This window comes from Balearica regulorum, chromosome 13 (genome assembly GCF_011004875.1).
Source record: "Balearica regulorum gibbericeps isolate bBalReg1 chromosome 13, bBalReg1.pri, whole genome shotgun sequence".
Classification (NCBI taxonomy): domain Eukaryota; kingdom Metazoa; phylum Chordata; class Aves; order Gruiformes; family Gruidae; genus Balearica; species Balearica regulorum.
This window is the reverse complement of record NC_046196.1, coordinates 23,180,413-23,195,942: the sequence shown is the minus strand read 5'-3', so window position 1 is coordinate 23,195,942 and position 15,530 is coordinate 23,180,413. Positions and strand designations below refer to the sequence as shown.

General features: G+C 60.0%; 1 protein-coding gene across 4 annotated transcripts in view; it reads right to left on the bottom strand.

Moving 5' to 3' along the window:
• Nucleotides 1–14,789, bottom strand: part of NDRG4 (NDRG family member 4) — a 28,373-nt gene extending 13,584 nt beyond the window's left edge. The window contains exons 1-3 of one of the 4 annotated variants that reach the window (XM_075765352.1): nucleotides 14,503–14,789; nucleotides 2,291–2,382; nucleotides 1,772–1,816 (exon numbers count right to left, since the gene is read on the bottom strand). In XM_075765352.1, the coding sequence (XP_075621467.1) occupies nucleotides 1,772–1,816; nucleotides 2,291–2,365 (120 nt within the window). In that variant the 5' untranslated portion in view covers nucleotides 2,366–2,382; nucleotides 14,503–14,789. Of the gene's footprint in view, nucleotides 1–1,771; nucleotides 1,817–2,290; nucleotides 2,383–4,090; nucleotides 4,151–6,108; nucleotides 6,251–14,502 lie in introns of those variants that run through there. The other 3 variants (XM_075765349.1, XM_075765350.1, XM_075765351.1) reach the window with 3 other exon arrangements.
• Between the last annotated feature and the right edge of the window lie 741 nt (nucleotides 14,790–15,530).

Below are 15,530 nucleotides of genomic sequence, written 5' to 3'. Positions count from 1 at the left end.
TCTCCCTGAGGAAGGGCAGGCAGCCCCCAGCCTTTGCAGGGCACCAACCTGCAAAGTGTCAGGGTGGGGGAAAGGAAGGGGTTGCCCAGGCACAGCCTGGGAAGCTCATCCCATCCCTACCCTGAGGCTCTTGGAGAGTAACCAAGAGGGCCCAGGGCCTGGCTGGCTTGGGAAAAGGCGCCTTGATCCCTTCCCAGTTCATTTTTTTTTAGGTACCAAGGGCATGCAGGTGCATCACCATGGCATTTGCCATCTGGATCCGCTCCACCTGGGCACCACCAGGGACACAGTTCAGCATCACCGTGAGCTGAAATACTGGCATGCAAAAATTGTCCTGGGAGAGTCGCTGCTCTTTGACATCCCCTGCATGCAAATCAAGCCCTGCCCCAGCACAGCTGAGTGAGAGCCGTACTGGTGCCTGTGGCACTATTGGGAGCTCTGGGCAGCCTGGCACCGCCACCTCCCTCCCCCTCCTCCCTCTCCTTCTCCCTCCTCACCCTCACTTCGGTGACACTAGGAGGTTTGGTTTCCCCTCCAGTAGTCAACACAGACCCTGAGCGAAGCAGAGCAAGGAGCAGCCCAGACCCGGTGCCACTCCTGGCCCCAGCATCTCACCTGCTTTGGAGCTGCTGGGAAGGACGGCATTTCTTTTCCACCCCTGCCATTTTTGAATAATTTTGTGGCCTCCAAGAGGGCCGCCAGAAATCTTCTGCTCTGTGAACCACAGCAGCCACCGCTCAGCATCCTGATGAAAGTCCTTGCTCTCTGCCCAGCTATACCCTGCCACCCGCACTGATGATGGAGACGAAGCGGGCCAGCCCCAAAAGCCTGTGCACCACTTTCGGTCTGCCAAGACAGGGACCTGGGCTCCCCTGCCCCTCTCCCAGTATGAATGAACTCCAGATATATTTTATCCTTGCAGGTGCTGTTGTTTCAGTGCTGGACCTGACGGGGCTCAGCCAGCACCACTCGAGCCCACCCTCCCAGCGGTCCCAGCCACTGGCAAAGCAGCAATGTACAACCTGGAGTCAGTCACTGGTGTCCCTGGGAGGGGTGGGGCATGCTTTGGGAGAGGGGCAGGCAGCGAGCTGGGGCCCGGCAGCCCCACTACCCTCCTTCCCCATCTACCGGTACCCCGGTCTCTGCAGGGGGAGCCTGGTGCCGGGATGAGCTTGGGCAGAGGTGTGAGAGTGACGAAAATCAACGCGGGAGCCAGGCACGAGCTGAGCCCCTGCGAGCCCCAAGGCCACGTTGTGGGGCTCCTCTGGAGAAGCAAAATGGAGGTACAAGGCAGGCAGGCACCAGCCAGGAGAGCAGAGGGGCCCTGCTCTCTCAGAGAGGTGGGTGGTATGGGGGCAATGCTCCAGCCCTCCAAAAAAGAACGAGGCTTTCAAACATCCTTATGTAAGCAGGGAGCTGGCATCGCCCAGGAAACCATTGCCATGGCAAGGGTAGAGGGGCTGGAAAAGCAGCTCAGCCCTCCTGAGAAGAAATCGCCTCTTTTAAAGAGATTTTTGTCCCCAGCCCATTGCCAAGTGCCCACCAGCCACATGAGTGCCAGCACAGAGCACGCCTGGCAGCGTCCCCTCCTGCCAGGGACCACAATGAACATGCAGCCCCATGCGCAGACACCGACCAGGCACTGCGCCCCATGGAAGGGGGGACAGCAACACCCCTGAGTCCACTCAGCGCCCTGCAGCCTTCCCCAGCCTCAGGCTGCTGTCCCACATGGGACCCAGGGGTGGGGGGCACACCCTGCGGACAGTCCTACCTTCCAGTCCATGTCCACAGTGGAGAGGAAGACATCCGAGTTCTCCTGGGGAGAGAAGGAGCTGTCAGGGACAGAGACATCCCCCTGCTGCCCCTCACTCCCGCGGTGCCTGCCTCCCACCCAACAGACAAGGTCCCCTGACACCACAAGCACCCGCCCTCCGGGCAGTGCTGGCTGCAGGGGGATGATGCCCACACGTGTGCACACATACACGCACATCTACAATACCCGCACACATGCACATGCACTACCTGCACATGTGCGTGCACACAAGTGTGTATTACCAGGTGCAATATCTTCACACACACACCATCACACCCAACCAGAACCCCTACTCACCCACACATGTGCATCAATACCCGCACACATCTGCATGCGCACATGCACCGAATACCAACACACACGTGCACACACATGTACCCAATACCAGCACACACACCCCCCCAAGCTCCCACTGAAGCACCTGCATCCTGGCACCCCACGTGCAGGAGCTGGAGCCAGTGCGGTCACCAGACTCACCAGCTCGGCTTCCTGGCCCCGCAGCAGCGGCTTCTCCTCAGTGAAGCGCAGCTCGTGCAGCCCTGCCATGGTCATCTCCTGCAGCAGCAGCCCTGCCCAGGGCGAGGGAGGTGTCAGCGCCCATGGGGACCTGCCTTGGTCCCTTTCGCCCCAGCCCCCCGAGCCTCCTGTGTTTCCCTGCGCATGGGGATGGGACCCAAATTAGCTTCATTCAACCCATCTGCCATGGGGACTTGGTGCTTTGGCTTGTCCGGGGGCCACAGCGAGCCCCTCCGTTGGGAGCTGGAAGCAGGCATGGGGCAGGCAGTGCATGGAGGAGCTTGGCTCCCAGCTCCCACCCAAGTCCAGCTCTCCCAGTTAAGGACAGACCGGTCTCCAGGGCATGGTCTTAGGCAAACTGGGAGACCAACCTGGTCTCCTTGCTGGTTGCCTCTGTAAACACAACATTCCCACCCCAGCTTCCAGCATTGGTCAGAGAGAGAAAATCCAATGTTTCAGCTGGTTTTAGGCTGCAGAGAGATATGGGTGGGACAGAGGGAGATATCCCTGCAGAGCCAAAACGAGCAGTGATGTTTCTCAGCCGTGCTGGGAGGCAGAGGGATGGTCCGAGCAGCAGGGGAGCAGGCACACAGTCTGAAGTTTGTATTGTAATGATAGGAGAAAAACAAATGTGAAGCCTTTACTCCCAAACTCTTCTCCCTGCCTGTGAAGCAGGTGCTGGCCAGCCGGTAGCTCAGCCCCAGGGCACCAAGACTTCATACCCCCTAATGACAGCACCTCCAAAAACACGCCCAGGCACAAGGCCAGCTTAGAAAGCAGCGGGGAGCAAAGGAATGCCTGCGCCCCCAGCAGCTAGCTGCACACGGAAAGTGACAGACATGGGGGACACGAGGGACAATCCAGGTCCCCCTGCATGTAGATGGGGTGGGTAACTGGCAGGTCTCGTGCAGGGAGATTATCTGCACTCGGGCAGGATCCAGACCTCAGGCATTTGCCTTTACAGCCTCCGTTTCCACCCCTTCCCCCAGGTCAAGCCTTCGGATGAGTTGCTGCTGCTCTGAACGGGCCAGCACCAGTCCCACAGCCCCTCCACTGGCTACCCATCCTTTGCAATCTCCCTGGGGATACCAGGGATGACGGGGGGCTGCACTAGCACCGCAGCAGACGCAGACCCTGCTCCATCTACAGCCTCGGCCAAGTCTGCTCCACGCTTTGTCCACCTTCAAACCTGGGTCAGCGCGGGTTGGCGACGTGCAAAGGCCAAACAATGCCAAGAACATTGCAAGGCCACCAAGAACACGGGAGCTGGTCATAAACTCCCCTCCAAAGCCGGCTTTTGCGCATCTGACCGGGATTTCCATTTAAAAACCAAGCAGGCAGTGCCACCTGGCTGCTTTCTGCAGACACTGCACTTTGCTTTGCTCCTTGGGAGCCACCCAACAAACCAGAACTGTTTGGAGGGAGAAACACGCCACGAAGCCTCCCGAGATTCCCAGGGCGCCCAGCACGGGGGCCTTTCACGTCACCCCCCCTGCACGGAGGGTCCCGCCGGGCCGAGGACCACGCAGAACCCCAGCGGAGAGAGGTGCCGACACCCCCATGGAGAGGCACACGCCTGGGGTGTGCTGCTCCACGCTGGGCTGCTGGTGGGGAAACGGCTTTGTGCAAGGGGACAGCCCTCGCCCGCAGCCCACCAGCACAACTGAGATGACGCAGCCTGCAGAGCCACTGACCGAGCAACCCTGCGCCCCCCAGGCACACAATCCCAGGGTTAAAGAATGGGAAGAAAATCCGCCTCACCGGTAGCTGGGTCTGGAAAAGAGCAGGAGCGTCCCACGCTGACCGCACCAACCCACCGTGTGGCCACAGCCCAAGGGTGGCTGGGAACCGCACTTAGCGCGTGGTGAATGCCTTTATTAATTAAAGCCTCCAGCTAATGTGGGAGGGAGGGTGGCCGAGCGATGAGGAAAGGCCTCATGACCTTGCTCGCATGGTGGGGGGGGAAAGCTGGCGCACAAGGGACGCGGCAGAGCCCTGTGCCAACCAGCATCCTCAGTGCAGGATGCATGGTCACCTAAAGGGGTGCTGAGCGTGAGAACGGAGGAGGGATCGGTACGTCAGGGAGTCCCATGGGTGCAACAGTCTGCGGGCAGGATCTCAGCCATGCTGCCAGCTTCCCATGTTACCCCACAGGTACCCTTATCCCTGCTCCTGCCAGCGCAGCAGTGTGGCTATGGGCAATGCCACCAGCTGGGCCACCATCACCACAGAGGGCTGGTGAGGAAGCCACAGCTCCAGGTCTCCTAGCCAAAACAACTTGGCTCCCATGGCACGCTGGGGCAACGTGGCCGGCACCGAGCCCTTTTCCCTTCAGCTCACCCCAAGGCTCCCCAACAGCACCCATCCCCAGGGTACCATCCCCCATGCATCCATCTCTGCTCCTGCTCTTCCTTCCCAGTGATGTGCCACCGTTTCCTGGGCACAGCTGGGACATGCTTCTTCCCTAATCCCAAATCAGTCCCAAACCCAGCACAACATTAGGGCTCAGTTTGGGACTAGTGCTCTGCCCCACCAGGGCCCTGGCAATGCATATATAGACGGGGACAGAAACGGCCACATTGGCTTACCTTCCCCAGCAATCAGCAGCCCAGCGTTGGCTTATTGGAGGAGAACCAGCTCGTGGCAAGGAAATACACTATGACAACGATGATGATGATCATCATCATTATCAGCATGACGAGGCCGTGGGAAGAGTTTAACACTGGGTAGCATGTCTGGTCGGAAGGCAGGGGTCCCTCAGACGATGCACCAGACTCGCGGGCATCTCCCCATTGACCACCTGCGTCCACGCAGACATGGCACGCACAGGGTGTTGGCACGGATTCTCCGGGCTATAACTGAGCAGTGCGTGACAGACGGGGAGGCAAATCCAGAGAAGCGAGGGCTGGCCCCTGCCAGGTGGCAAAGCCAAGGAGACCTCTGGCGAGGCAGGGAGTGGATGGGAACCTGCAGCCCAGTCTGAGACACGGGAAGTGTGCCCACAGCACTGCCGCCCAGCAGGGCCGCTGAGCAGCCGTGATGGGGTGGAGGAAAACCCCAGTGTGACACAGCCCGGGCCACCTCCCACCCCACCGGTGCAGGATGAACACCCACAGCTTGCTCTGCCCCCACGGGGGCAGGGGGGCACAAACCAGCCTAATGGTGTGGTCCACCTGGGGAGCCCAGGAGCACGCAGGCCACAGCGTGAGACCCACCAGGCTGGGGGATCTGGTGCCACTAATGCAGGGGCTGAGGGCTCCGGGCTCGGGGGGCGGCGGTGGCGGCGGGGGGGGTCTGCAGGGGCGCGAGCTGTCTCACGGTGGCTGTTGCTAAGAGAAACCTCCTCCCCAGCCCCATCCTCGGGGCACCCAGGCAGCGGGGGGACTCTCAGGGGAGGGATGCTCCAGCAGTCCCACAGGCACACCCCCACACCCCCACACCCCCCGCCGTCTGCTCGCCGGACCTCCGTGCCAGGAGGCTGCCGACTCGGTCCCTCCCCTTCCCCCGCTGCAGCTCTGGCGTCTCCCCAGGAATCACCTCCTGTAGCCCCAAAAGCATTGTTCCCTCCGGCAGCCCATGCCCGGGGGAAAAGAGGCAAGCGGCGGGGGGCCGGGGGGGGGGCGGCAGCCCCATCTCCTAGGCCGGGGCTGAAGGCTCTCCCCCCCCCCCCCGCCACCGCCGCGACCCTCGCACCCCAGCGCCCGGCTCCTCCCAGCCTCGGCACCCCCTCCCCAGCACGCCCGGGGCGCGGGAGCGGGACCGGCCGGGCCGGGCCGTACCTGTCAGCAGCTCGATCTTGTGCCGGAGCACCTTCATGCCGGGGCGGCGGATCCCGGCGCCGCCGGCGGGCGGGGCGGGGCGGCGGGAGGGGGCGGTGGCGGCGGCGGGGAGCGAGCGGAGCCGGTGCCGGTGCGAGGTGCGCGGAGCGGCGCAGGGGCGAGGCTGGGCACGGCCCCCGCCGGCCGGGTCCTCCCCTCGCCGGGGCCGGAGGGGAGGGGACGGGGCCGGGGCCGGAGGGCGCCAGGAGAACAATAGGCCCGGGACGGGGCTGGGAGAGGAGGGGGGTACACGGGAGATGGAGTGCGGGGAGGGGGTACACGGGGGATGGGAGCGATGGGGGGGTACACGGGGGATGGAGCGATGGGGGGGTTACACGGGGGATGGGAGCAATGGGGCGGTTACACGGGGGATGGAGCAATGGGGGGGTTACACGGGAGATGGGAGGGATGGGGGGGTTACATGGGAGATGGAGCGCTGCCGGGTGGTTACACGGGACATGGGTTACGCGGTAAATGGAGCACCACCGGTGGGGGTGGCACACATGACCCTGTAGGGAGCCATGGAGGTCCCACAGCTGGACCATGATGGCCAATGGGTCATGGGGTCCCTGTGGTCATGGGGTCCCAGGAGCAGGGGACAGTGGGAGCCTTGGGGAGCCCTAGATATGGGGCCATGCCCAAGGGGTCTGGGGGTCCCCTAGAGCAGGGGATGGTGGTGATCGAGGTGACCAAGGGGGATCCCAGGACAAGAGGGAACCTGTGCTACAAGGATACCAGGATCAGAGCCATTGTGGTCAAGGGGTCTAGGGAGTCCCAGGGAGTGGGGCCACGAAGGCCAAAGGGCCTGGGAGTATCCAGGAACAAGAATAAGGATAACAAGGGACCAGGGGGTCATCTGGAGCATGGGGGTGCTTGGTTCCCCTGAGCATAGGATGGTCATGGTCAAGGGGTCCAGGTGGTCCCAGCATAAGGAGGACCTGTGCAATGAGGGTCCTCACAGCAGGGCCATAATGGTCTGGTGATGCCAGGAGGTGAGGATGGTGGTAGCCACAAGGGTCTGAAGGATCACCCAGGAGTGGAAGCCATGGCTGGGGTGGTGATGACCCCCCACATATCGATGCTAGGGTGGCAGCTCTTTGGGGTAGGTTGTGGCATGGCTGTTTGGTTCAGGTAAAACGAGAGGCTGTGAACACTGGGGTGGGCATGGGGGCTGGAGAAGGCTGGTCCCACAGTGGGCAAGATGCAGGACCCTCATCTTCTGCGTGAGGCGTGGATGCTGGTGGTGCCTCCATCTGCCCTGCCTGTGATCCTGCGTCATCAGGGGCCACCAGGTCTGCAGGGCAACCAGTCTGTGGAGGTTTTCCCACCACCCTTGTAATGGTGCCCAGGTTTCTAAAGGAGCCAGGCACTCCCAAAGTGGCAGGGTATGAAGCAAGGCTGTGTCCTGAATTGGAACAGCTGGTCCAACAAGGACAGAGGGCCCCAGCATGCCCCTAGAGCAAAGGCTGATTACCGCTTGCCTCCAAGCTGAGCAAGCCCATCCTGCCACTGTTTCTTCCTCTGTACTTATTTAGTATTGCTTTAATTAATTTTTTCCACAGTTAGGGATATAACAGCCTCCACTCCAAGTTGCCTGAGGCAACTGCACAGGACATGGATGGGGAAACTGCTGAGGACCCCATCACCTCTCCTCCATGGGCTTGGTTCCCCATCAAACCCAGCCCCACATGATGCTCACCTGGGAGGACTCAGGCTGCTCCCCCGAGGCAGGGCTGTGGTCTGGTCTGGTGTCCAGGCTACCACTTGCTCCTCTTCCCTGCTGGCCATTTCTGCCAGGAGAGTCCAGGCAAAACATTTCATATCTTCATTGCAATGATGGCGTGCATGAGTCAGGGCCTGATGCTGCTTCATCCTCCATTTCTAGTGCTATTTACTTGTCAGCATGGGAAAGCCAATGTTTCTTGTTGGATATGTGAGACTCAGCTTCTACACCAAGAGGGGTCCATGCAAGATGCTGCAAGAGGGTTGGGATTTGGGTGCTGGGATCTCAGAGGTGTCTGCCCTGGAGGTCCTGGGCACAGGCCAGCAGCAGACCTAGACTGGCCCTGGAAAGGGATTTCTTGGTGGTCCCTGTACCCACCAGCCATGGGCCTTGCGAGCAGTGCTGGCATCTCGAGGGGGGTTGAACCAGGGTCTTGTTAGCACCACCCTCACCCAGAGATCCAAGTTTGCCCCCAACCCTAAATTCCCAGGATGGTAGTGGGTGCCCACAGGCTGCTCTCAGCACCCGGGTTGCACCAGGCATCCCAGACCTCAGCCTCATCGCCCCTCGGCCAGCCGTGGTGGCCAACCTACCCCTGTGCTTCATGGCACCTTTCACTGCGGGGCCATGAGGTACCTTGAGAGCGGCCACAGGCAGCTCACCCTACAAACGCCTCTTGAGGAGCTGGAGGAATGTCTGCTGATACAGACATTCATCTCCATCCCTGGTACATCTGTTTTAACAGCTTGTCCCAGGCTTTTTGGATGGCAACCAGTTTTCAGCTGATTTCAGCCTCTCCTGCTGAGTCACCAGGAGCTCTTCATCCAGGCTGTGTTCGCCTTCTCACCTCGAAGATGTCATCTCACCCAGGATGTCAGGGAGCACGGGGACCCTTTAATCCCTCAACTAGGACCCAGCCCAGCACCCAGCACTTCAATGGGGTCAGGTCTTCCCTGCCTTCAGGGCTGCTTTTCACCCTCTTCTGCGGGTCCAGCAGCCAAGGGGTTTCCTCTGAACTGGCCAGGGATGAGATAGGGTCAGATTCAGATCTTCCTGACATTGTGCCAATCTAAACCTCCTCCTCCAATTGCCATGGATTTCTATGGGAATAAATTATTTTTCACACTGGGGATTTAACTTCTCCACATGAGGTCCAGCTTTACCAAATAACAGCTATTCGATGGCTACCGTGCCAAAGGAGCAGGGCCATGTGGCTGAAATAATTGCACAGTTAATTAGCCTTGGGAAGAGCACAAGCTCTCTGTGCTCTAAGCTGGAGGGACTGGGGCATCACTCCGTGTGGAGGTTCAGAAATCACTTGCATGCAGAGCCATCCACACCCCGAACTGCATCATTAAAGGGAAGCGCGGGAGTTCTACAGCATGGATTTTTCCACATTATTTTTCACGCACTTTTAATGCAGATCAGCGTGGCATTTTCCACATGGCTTTCCCTGTGCTTTTAGCTCAGCCATGCGGCACTAAGCCAGTCGAGCAGAGGTCTGGCTCCAGTGACGGCATCAGGGAGGTCGCAGCCCCAGACAGGAACTCCCCAGACCTTGTTGGGGGTTTGGGGATGCCACTCATAGACTTGTGTCATCTCCCAGCATTTAATCACACGCCCTCAATGCTTGTTTCCAGGTGCTGCTGTGGCACCAGTACTTCCTGAGGCCCTGAGGAGCCCTCTGCCCAGAGAGGTCGGTGATGATGTGCAAGTTGGGCTGCAGCTGTCTGAGGGATGTCCCGTCCCTTGCACCAAGGATCATGTTGGGGATATGTCAGCACGGGGGATGTTCCCCAGTGCCCAGGGCTCACCCAGAGAAAGGTATCCACCAAGTGCTGCCACAGCTGAACCCCTTGGTCTCTCCCAACTGGGCTTTGCTATGGTCTCCTGGGGTTGGGGCCAGATTCCCACCTTCTTTGTGCTGCCACACATATCAGAGCGGTGGGGTGGTGATGGACACAGGCTCAGGCAGGCCAACATCCCAAACCTTGGTCCACCAAAGCGAGTGGGTCTGAGGAGACAAACCGAGCTCTGAATATGCCCTGCAGTGAGCTGTCCTGCCATGGTGGGCCCTGCCTGTGTGGGCAGCTAGCCATCGGCCTCCCCGCAGCATGGAGACTCCCAGCCGGCATCCTGCAAAGCCCAAGCAGCCCGAGAGCCACCTCCTCTGTGCCACGGTGTGCCGGGTGTCTGCCCCAGCGGGACAGGAGCCAGAAGTGGGAGGAAGAAGTTGGATGCTGCGGGGTGAGTCAGGTAATAAGTGGCATAGGAAAGGCTGCCAGAAGCACGATGCCGCTCACCAGACCTGAGCCTCTGCCCTGCCACTGGAGGCTGGAGCGGCCATTCACCCCCTTGTCCCCAGCCAGCCTCCATCCTCCCCCATGGTGACTGGAGGTGGCCGAGCCAGGCAGCAGGCAGCGGAAGATGCTATTTTAAGCCCCCTGGCTGGGAGCTGGACCCCTCCACCCCGGTTTTCTGGTGTGTTTCCCAAGGACACACCCCAGCCAGCATCATTTTGCAGCCCCCTCCTTCCCCTCTGCATGGGTTTACTCCTCCAGCAGCAGCGCAGAGCAATTTTCCATGGCACTGCCACCACCAGGCCTGGGGACCACTGAAGGGGCTGTCATCACCGATGCAAAAGTGGCAGCTCCCTTTTGTCTCCCGGTTGGAGCCACTGTGAATCACAACTCCATAGACAGAGCGCAGCGGACAGCCAGGGACCTGCAGTCCCAGGCCATGGATGGATCTGGGTGACCCTTTGTAGCGACAGGGGCTGCAGATCCTCCCTGAAGCCCAGGGTTATGTGCAGGGGTGGGGATGGGGTTTGACACTGTCTACCTGTGCCAAGCACCACTGCAAGCCAGAAGCATCCACGTGAGCATTTCACATATCTCCACGAAGGAGGTCTTTTTGCAAGATCTGTTGGTAGGGAACCTGAGGCGCTGAGTGCCTGGGCCTGGGCAGGGGCTGCCAGGCTCACAACCCTTCTCCACAGGCAGCCTTACGGCAGCCCCGCTTTCACCGTGCTGTGATGGAGAGCAGGGCAGATGGATGGGGAAAAGGGAGCCGAGATGGGGATGCTGCTGGGGCTCCAGAACAAAACTCCAGCAAAAGCTCAGCTCCCAGCAGGGGGGAGCTCCCTCTCCAAGAGTCACCTCTCTTGAACAACACATGCTTGAGAGCAATGGGCTGCCCTTCTATCCAGGATTCCTGGCATTGGAGCTGCCTCATCAGTCATGTCTGCAAGCAGTGAGGCAGAGGGGCCACAACTGCTGAACCCAGCGATGCCACTGCTGGCAGAGGGGAAGTGGCAAGACACGAGGCCCTGGGACCTTCCATTTCCCCCATCTCTGGAAGAAACTTGGAGAGATTTCATGAAAAAGATGGTAAAGGCCATAAAACTCTAACAAAAATGCTCCAGCACAGCCCGCCCCCCCATGTTCCTCCCCAAAGCTCCTGTTGCAAGGACCATGGTGCCATCTCGAACTGGCAGAGGTGAGCTGGGACCCCCCACACTGCTGCAGGCACCTCTGCACCCCTTGGCCACCCTTCCCACAGCAGCACCCAGTGCTGGCAGTGCCGCAAGGACCCATCTAGTGGAGGACAGCTGGTGATGGACGGAGCACGCAGCTGCCACTGGCAGAGCAGCCATAGAGGTGACCAGCAAGGGAAGCAGAGGTCTGAATTTGAGCTCTGAAGCAGGGCAGGGTTTGACACACGGCCGACAGCTCCAGGGTGCATCCTGCGCTGCACACTGGGCTAATTTGGGGGCAGGAAGAAAAGCAGCCTGAGGCAGATGTGTTGGATGCCAGTGTTGGCTGGGCAAGGGATTGGCACAGCTGATGCGCCTGTATCGATGGGTTTCACGGGGATTAGGTACCACCCCAAGGCGCACGCAGTCCAGTGACAATGCGCAGGAGTCAGAGCTAAATTTAGCCTTGGTTGCGTGTGAGTGCAACGTTTTTATTGCCGCCCTTATATAAAGACATTGTTTGGAGAGTGGCTTCTGGCCCTGCAACCTTTGGACCTTTGATGGGCTGTTTTGGTCAGCTGTTCAAAAGGGGGAGAAACAAGGAAAATTAGCAGTTGGTGAGACATATCCCAAGGGCCTATTTCCAAAAATGCCCAGGAGCCATCTCTCAGAAACCAGCAGTGCACACAAAGCAGTGAGAGGGTGACCTCGGTGGCCATGGGGATGCGCTTGTGCTGAGGCAGAGGTGCTCCACAGGCATGGGACCTCAAGCTGTGGAGCCATGGCCATAGCAAGGCGGCTACCAGGCTGCCTTGGGCTCGAGGCAGCGATGCCAGAGCACTGGCTGTTGGTGATGGGCCCCATCCCGCATCCCACTGCCTGCCCACCCTAGGGCAGGCACGATCTGCCCCAGCCTCGCAGGGCAGCGAAAGGCCCACAGCTTGCTGGCTCCAAAACAATCAGGGTCAGAATGACAGCAGGGCAACCGGATCTTGGAGACCTCAAAAGAGACCCCTCAAACGCTGCCCTCCAGATTAGTCCTAGGACGGGTTGCAATGTGGCACAGCCCATGCATGAGCTCATGCCTTGGGGTGAAGGCAGCAAACAGGCAGGAGCCAGCCACGTCGCTCTCCAGCCTAACACCACGTACTTCGCTGAAGCTGCCCGGGAAGATGCAATCCTGCAGAGAGCTCAGCATCCTCTCCCTGCAACGCAGCCCACGAGCCTGGGATGGGGAGCATCGCCTCCGTGACCTGGCGCAGGGCAGAGATGTGCTGTGCCCTGTCTGCTCCCCCGTCGCAGCACAAAGCATGTGCTGGGGATGGCGAGCCGCCAGCCCCCCCCGGCTGCCTCCTGCCCTCGCAACGCAGGGCTACCAGTAATTTTCCATCCTGGCTGCAGGCTCTGCCCTAACAAGATGTTCTCCTGCGTCCCTCTAATAGGGCTGGGCCCCATTCAAGTTTCTCTGTTCATTCAGACCCTGAGTCCCCCCGTTTCGCTGCTCGAGCTGCCCACCAGTTCCGCAAGACAGCTGCTCCTCTGAGCCCTGCTCCTCCGAGCCCTGCTCCTCCCTGTGCTCACAGACTCTCTGCCTCAGGGAAATGGGAGGATTTTGTCTAAAAGCCAGGGGGAAAAAAAGCTCAGCAACCTGCCAAGAAAAATTCCCAAGGCTCAGCTGCACTCTTGGCCCAGGAACAAGGCAGCCCGGGGGACTCTGCCGTCAGCCATTCCCAAAGCTGCCTCTGCACGGACACCTCTGCCTGGAATTGGTGGTCTGGGCCCATCAGCTGCGTTGATCGGCCAAGCACGGCAGAGCAAAGTTCATTTAGAGAGGGAAGTACCTGGCCCTGGAACTCAGTGTGCCCACAGCACGCGTGCAGCACCGTGCTGCCTTGAGCTCCCTTCTCCTTCGATGAAGCTGCTCGACACCGATCTCGGCTTAGGCATTGCACTTTGGGGGTCTGGAGAGCCAGAGGCAGATAACCCCACTCCTAAGTGAGCAGAAGGTGCAGAGGCAGGCCCTCCTCCCGCACCAGCCCAGCGGGGCCGATGTGGCCAGGCATTGCTCCAGCACCTACTGTCATCGCTTCAGAGCCAGGCAGAGGATGCACGGGTCCCTGAGGAGCCAGCATTCACCCGCCCTCCTGCCTCCACACAAAGGGGACTGTGCACGGGTTTCCAGAGCGGGGCGGATCAGATGCATCCGACGGGGAGTGTGGATGCAAACATCCCCTGACTGCCCCGGGAATGGCTTGTCCGAGGAGGAGCAGAGAGGAGGCTGAAGACATGGGTGCTGAGGGGAACCCTCTGCTGCTCCGCGCTCTGGGGAGCCCGCTGCAGCCATGGAAGAGCCGAGCATCCATGAGCCTCCATCTCAAAGTATCAGACCACCTCCAGGAGCACTAGAACCTTGATCAAAATACGTGGAAACGACAGAAGGGTTCACCCATCTCCCTTGGGTTTTGCAGGCACCAAAGTGAGTGCAACCTTCACCCCTGCTGCAGTGTGCCCCCCACCAACACCCCTCGGAGCTGCACCAGGGACGGAGAGAGAAAAGCATTTAAAGCAAAGGTGCACAATTAAGGACGCTTAATGTGGCGTCAAGGTATCTTTGCACCAGCAAATGTGTTGCTTTGGTGCCCCAAAACACGTAGAGAGACACCGGGAGAGCTGCGGGAACGGGCCTGGCACACGAAGAGCTCTCCCACCACCAGGATACAGCTCTTCTGGAGGTGCTATTTCCCAGGTCCTCACCCGCAGAGCCCACCTGCCCCTCTGTGACTTGCTGGGCTGCCAAGGCCTTTGGGCCCACAGCCAACCGCCCGCCCATCTCTCCTGAGCAGCCCCCTCCATCCCTCCCTGCCTCCTCCCCGCCACACAAGCAGGCAGCGCCCGGCCCCGCCGTGCCGCGTCTGCCACAGCCCCTTTTCAGAGCCAAGTCAGGCTTTAAATAAATACTTGTCAGCAGAGCCGAGCTGAGCTGTTCAGAGACTGACTGCAGCGTGCAGATGCGTTTAGCAAGCTGATAGGTGTGAGACAGAGCAGAGACAGCTCTCTCCTCGGAGGCTAGAGACTGGCATGTTCTCAAAGGCAGCATTAATCAGCTTTTTCAATTATGCAGCACCCATCACGATGGAGCAGAGTTGCCGGCTCTTACCTTCCCCTGGAGAGCAGGACAACGCTAAGGGCTGGCTTCTCTGGCTGTGAGCTGCCGCGATGCTTTAAGGGGAAGGTGATGGAGTGGGAAGACTCGATTGTCCTCAGAGTTCCCACAGTTCCCCAATCGCCACCAACTGTGTTTGGGGACACAGGGGCCAGGCGTGCATGGGCTGCACCTCTCCACTGACTGGCTATGTGCAGCTCAGCCAGGAGGTGGGGAGCAGGTCCCACTCCTGCCTGGGTACCAAGGAGCCTCACAAGCACATGCCAAGGTCACCTCGCGATGCGACCGGGACAGGCCAGCAGCTGAGGGCACCTGGGTCTCAAAATGCAGACAGCTTTCCCAGGGGCGCGGAGGCCCTGGGGCTGGCAGGGCAGATTTTGTAAAGCAGATTATATTTGGCTTCTAACATCGGAAAGACAAGAAGCAAGCTCAGGTGAGCCCGGCAACCCTCCCGCTGAGACAGCAAGATGCTGCTGATTCCTGCACAAGGCTGGATCTGGGTTGTCCCCTCTGTGCTCAAATTGCAGGGAGCCCTGGTGGGATGGGCACCCACCGCCTCTCCCTCGAAGGTGGCAGATGCCCGTCGCCTGCGGTGGACACGTCAGCAGGCCACCAATGAAAATAAGCTGCTCTAGCTCAAACCTAAGCCTGGCCAGATACAGGTGTCCCTGGGGGGTGGTGGGGCGGCTCTCAGGGAGTCTCGCAGATGGCTGCAGCAGCCCTGGCTGGCTTTGGCACTCCTTGGCTTGTGCAGGCAGAGATTGATCCAGGCGAACCAAGTCTGCTCCGTTAGCACTGCCCAAACTCCCAGGGCTTCATCAGCACATCCGAGACGGAGCCAGGCTGGGGCCTCGGTCCAGGCTCCTGGGTGGGTGGCAGAGCCAAGGAAGGGCTGTCACACAGGAGGGACACCCAAGCACAGGGCCAAACCAGCAGGAGAGTGGTTTCCCTGTGCTTCGGTGGGGGGGGCTATCAGGAGTGAAGCCAGCTCTGCCCCAAGGGCTGGGGGGTCCCTAGGGTCA